Here is a 5,338-nt window from a genome sequence, read left to right on the forward strand (position 1 = left end):
CCCATGCCCAGACCGTTCTGAAATGGCCCATGATTTCAGGGCGTGAAGGGATATGGCGGGTGGGGGCAGGTGATTGGAGCTGAGGGGAAAAATAGATCAGCCATAATGAAATGGTGGAGCAGAGTCGAAGGGCCAAATGGCCTCATTATGCTCCTATATCTGATGGACAGGATTTCTGCATCGCTCCCTTTACTCCTGTTAACTATATATTTTTCTCTTTGTGATGGCATGTTTTTCTGAAATCATAATAATATTTTTATATTCGTGCTATGTGCAGTGGCAGTGTGCTGTTGGTATTGTGTTTAGCACCTTGGCCCCAGAGAACCATTGTTTCATTTGCCTATATTCAATGAGAATGTTGAATGATAATTAACTTTCCCTGGGTGGGGGGGGAGAGGGGGAGAGGGGGAGAGGGGGAGAGGGGGAAAGGGAGAGAGAGAGGGAGAGGGAGAGGGAGAGGGAGAGGGAGAGAGAGAGAGAGAGAGAGAGAGAGAGAGAGAGAGAGAGAGAGAGAGAGAGAGAGAGAGTATCTATGAGGGAGCCTCCCCCACACCCCTCTGTGGGGGAGGGGTGGAGGTTGCGTGCCAACAATCCCCATGGTGCGTCCTGTGCCTGCGAAGAGGCACGTCAGAACAAATTAGCCCGAACTCACAGCGAGAGACGGGAAAGCCCACGGAGGGAGTACGAGAGCCTGCACGCTGAATAAAGCGTCAAGGCACAGCACGCAAACTCCGGCCGGGGTGTAAGGGGAGGGAGCTACAGAGGACGTGAAATGTTCCGAACAATCCCCCGGGACTTTACGCCGTTCGCTCCATCTTCTGAGAACCTCATCGCGAACCCCAGCGGCCGAGGAGTCGGCGCCGTGCGCTGGAGGATGTCGCTGGGAGACTCAACAAGGTTAAAGGATAATCGGGGAGGAGAGGTGCCATCGGATCACAAGTCAGCGGATCGCTTCTAAATGTGACTTAGATCGCGGGCAGACAGCGCCCGGCTTCAAACAGAGCCTAGACGGGCTGCCAGTTACCGAAATCGACATCTTGCGAGAACCCGTGACTGACTGCGACCGATTTAAGGAGCAGTGATCACGTTTAGAGGTAAGTTAACCGAATGGAATTAAGTTGCCGCGGATATTGCTGCCGGTTCCGGAAATATGCCTCTGTCCGCGGCAGCAATTGCTCACGGGTGGGAATGAGCAGTCGGGAGGGAAAGCTTTCAACCGCCGAGGGTTGTTGAGGGGAGGGGACTCCGACTCCGGGAGATCTGGATGCAGATGTCACCGCCCCAACAGAGAAATGGCCTGAATCCAGGCGAGCCCTTTCTCACTGCTGGTGACTGACGCCATTGTACTTCCTCCCTCCCTCTTTCTCTCTCCCTCTCCTTTATTTAGTTATCTTCCCCCTCGCTCTCCATGTCCGCTTCTCTCCCCCTCCCTCCCTCCCTCCCCAACGCTCTTCCCTTTCCCTCTCTCCCCTTCCCTCACTCTCCCTCTCCCTCTCTACCTCCTACTCTCTCTTCCCCTTCCCCCCTCCCTCCCGCTCCCACTCTCTCTCCATCTCCCAGCCAATCTCTCCCCCTCCCCCTTCCCACCCGCAAGCGCGCCCCTGAACCCGCAACGTTGATTTGTAACAGCCAGCAAATGGACACTCTCAAAGGCATTCATCAATTGGCCGGATTCCCTGAGATCTCGCTAACATTTTTCTGCGGACGGTGTCATTGATGGAATAGTGGAACGCGAGAAACTTTGTGCGTTTATATATTCGGCCGAGTTGGCGGGGGGGGGGGGGGGATGAAAAAGCGCGCAGGAGAAAAGGGGAGAATTCGGGTCACGGCGGGTGTGTTGTGTGTAATCGGCAATTCACTTGCACTGGTCCGAGAGCTCCTGTTCCTTACCCATCAGTCATGGTCCTGATCTTGCCATGTGTCAGGGTTTAACTCCTGAAGGGCACCGAGATTTCACCTCTGTCCCTGCCCCTTTGTTCCGCGGTCTGGGAGTATCGTTGGGGCCAGCCGATCCGACGCAAACGGCGCTAAATGAGGTGATGAAACATTTAAATATGAGGCTGACAGGGAAGGGAAGAGCGGCTGCTTCTCGCTGTGAAATGAAGCGGTTTTATTGAGAAGTGAAAACTGTTTGAGAGGCAAGGGGTTAAAGACACAGAGACAGGTAACCGAGCGTCGAGACCTCCCTGCAGGCAAGGGTATACCGTCCGCATATCCAGGGTAAGAGACCGCATACGCGTTTCAGCACCTCGCCCGGGTTTAACTTTACCAAGGCGACAGATCGGCTGATGGGACCTGTCCCCTCTGAAAGGCGTTTATATTTTCAAAAGAAGAGAGATTTTGAAGGGTGTTAAGCTCCACAAATCACGGACTAAGATCGCTGTGTGTTGGAAGGTGTCAGTATGCAGATACCCCCTTCCCAAGCGCATCCTATAGTTCCAAGGGTTGATGGGCGACGTTGGGGGTCGATGAGATCGGCAGTCTCGGGTAAACCGTGTCCCCTCGTGTAACTGGAAGGACTTGTCACCGGTCTCTTTCCTTGTCTCCAGCTACAGGGTGACTGTTAAGCGTCGCTGGGATGTACACGGCAAACGATTTCCAATGGCGTCCGCGGAATGCTATCACCCTCTGGAAGTGAGCGACAGCGACCTCGAGCTCACCGACTATGGCTGCCGGTCCCAGCGGACGGCCAACGGGGCCGTAGGCGCGCCCTGCGCCCGCAACCTTTCAGCACCAAGGACAGATCCACGGCCCAACGGGAACCAAGAGCAGGAGACCTCCTTCACCTTCCGCGCTGACCAGCTCTCGCCCGCTAACAGGTGCCCGGGCAGGCCTGAGGCGGTGCCCAGCCAGTGCAGCCGGGACAGAGCCCAGGAGACATCGCCTCACTCTGAGGAGGGGCCCGAAGCCGAGGCGAATGGACAGTCTGTTGACTATGGCTTCATGGTGGCGCTGGTTTTCCTGGTGGCCGGCATCACCCTGGTGGTTATCGCCTACGCGATTCCGAGAGAGTCCCGAGTGGATCCGGACACGGTCACAGCTCGGGAGATGGAGAGGCTGGAGTTACATTACGCCCTTTTGGGCTCTCACTTGGACAAATGTATCATCGCTGGCCTGGGTCTCCTCACTCTGGGAGGCATGCTCCTCTCCCTGCTACTCATGGTTTCCATCTGTAAAGGCGACCTGTATGGACGGAGGAGCTTCATAGTGACTGGCAGGTCCAGGAAGACCTACGGGTCCATCAACCTGAGACTGAAGCCATTGGACAGCGAAGGTCATCAATCATTGGTGGAGTCCGAGGTAGTCCAGGTGTCTGAGAATCTTAGCTAAACTGGATCCTAAAGGAACATGTAGTTCACCCATCCCCAACCATCTTCTCCCTTAGTCCCTTCACAACTACATGGCCTCCCTGATTGAGAGAGTATTTAAATGCATGTATTTATTATACATTTTATGTATGATGCAAAACAACATAACTCACTCGGGTCTTTCCCAGCAAAGCTCCAACATTCACCAAATGATGAATATCATCACCAGTCCAATGGATTCAGTCCTCCACGAGGGAGAGCATTCACGCAATCTCTTGGCAAGGGAGTGGGAGGGGAGCCGGTGTTTGGCTGAGAACAATCCTTGCAGACTGGAGTGGTTCTGTGCAGACCTCAGTGTGCCTACTGCAAAAAAAAAAAGTCACCTACCAGGCCCCAGACATATTCATACAATTGTTAGCACACTAGAGGCTGTCAAGTCTATGGAGACCAGACCAGCAATTTTGTACAGGATAGTTACCAAAAGGATTTGATCCTGCACTGGTTTAAACCCATACAGATTAATCACAGACCCTCAGGTCAAAGGCAGGTTGCAGCTCATACCCTAACCCTAATTTTGATCACAGAAATATAAACACATATGTTTCTGTAGTGCCTCTCATGACTTTAGGTTGTCTCCCAGATTTTTACAAATAAAACAATCCCTGAACTGTCTCTAACTATTACAGCATTAAGGAGATCTGTACATAATGTGAGCTCCCATAGACAATGAAGCGATCATGACTTCTGCTTACCCATGGGTTAGACATTGTCCAAGTTACCAGGAATCACTCCCTTATCATTCATGAGACTAACAGCATAGAACATAGAACCGTACAGACTTCTAGTTCATGATGTCATTCCAACCCTTTAACCTTCTCTAAGATCAATCTAACCCTTCCTTCCCACGTAGCCCTCCATTTCACTTTCTTCCATGTGCCCATCTAAGAGTCTCTTTGAAGGTCCTTAACGTATCTGCCTGCACCACCACCCCCGACAGCACCCACCACTCTCTGTGTGGCTGCCACGGGAGTGTAGCAGTTAGCGTGACACTATTACAGCTTGGTGCGGGGGGGGCGGTTAGAGTTCAGAGTTCAGTTCTGTCAACATCTGTAAGAAGTTTGTACATCTTCCCTGTGAGCCCATGGGTTTCCTCCGGCTGCTTTGTTTAGTCTCACAGTCAAAAGATTTACCAGTTGGTAGGTTAATTGGTCTTTGTAACTTGCCCTGTGATTAGGCTAGGGTTAAGAGGTGGGTTTCTGGCTGACACGATTCATTGGGCTGAAAGGGCCAGTTCTGCACTGAATCGCTAAATAAATAATTAAAAATAAATTTACATACAACTTAGAACAGTACGTGGTGTTTTGCGATCTTTTAATCTATTTCAAGATCAATCTAACCATTCCGTTCTGCATAGCTCTTGATTTTTCTGTCTTTCATGCACCTTCCTGTAAGAGTTTGCTAAATCTCCTTGATGTGTCTGTCTCTACCACCAACACTGGCAGCACATTGCACCAAACACTCTCTGTGTAAGAAACCTACTCTGATATCTGGGAGGCGATAGCTGGATGAGGTAAAGGGCCAAAGAAGCAGGAATATGACAGGAGATAAGAGTGGACCATGGGAGAAAGGGAAGGAGGAGGGGCATGATAGGTAAGTGATGGGCAGGTGAGGAGAAAAGAAGGGGTAAAAAGGGAGCCAGGAAGGAGAATGGAAAAAGAGAGAAGGGGGAATGGGGTAGAAATTACTGGAAATTGGTGAAATCAATGATCATACCTCAGGTTGGAGACTACCCAAATAGATTACGAGGTGTATCTGGATCTGATAAAAACTGAAGCAACTACTTTTCCCGGACTTTAGCAAAGTGTTGCTGTTGGACAAAGTGAGAATGGGTTTGGGCATACTTTTTAAAAATCTGATTTAGAGATATAGCACGATAACAGGCTGTTCTGGCCCAATGACCCCGTGTTGCCTAATTACATCTATTTGGCCAATTAACCTTCCAACCCGTATGTCTTTGGAATGTGGAAGGA

At 51.0% G+C, this 5,338-nt stretch overlaps 1 protein-coding gene across 1 annotated transcript; it reads left to right on the plus strand.

The window, feature by feature from the left end:
* Positions 1-935: 935 nt before the first annotated feature.
* LOC132398955 (transmembrane protein 74B-like) lies at positions 936-4,581 on the plus strand. Its single transcript, XM_059978798.1, has 2 exons — positions 936-1,094; positions 2,550-4,581. Exon 2 carries the CDS (start codon positions 2,602-2,604, stop codon positions 3,328-3,330), a length of 729 nt encoding a protein of 242 aa, XP_059834781.1. The 5' UTR covers positions 936-1,094; positions 2,550-2,601; the 3' UTR covers positions 3,331-4,581.
* The last annotated feature ends 757 nt before the right edge of the window (positions 4,582-5,338 follow it).

This window comes from Hypanus sabinus, chromosome 9 (genome assembly GCF_030144855.1).
Source record: "Hypanus sabinus isolate sHypSab1 chromosome 9, sHypSab1.hap1, whole genome shotgun sequence".
In the NCBI taxonomy this organism is placed as follows: Eukaryota; Metazoa; Chordata; class Chondrichthyes; order Myliobatiformes; family Dasyatidae; genus Hypanus; species Hypanus sabinus.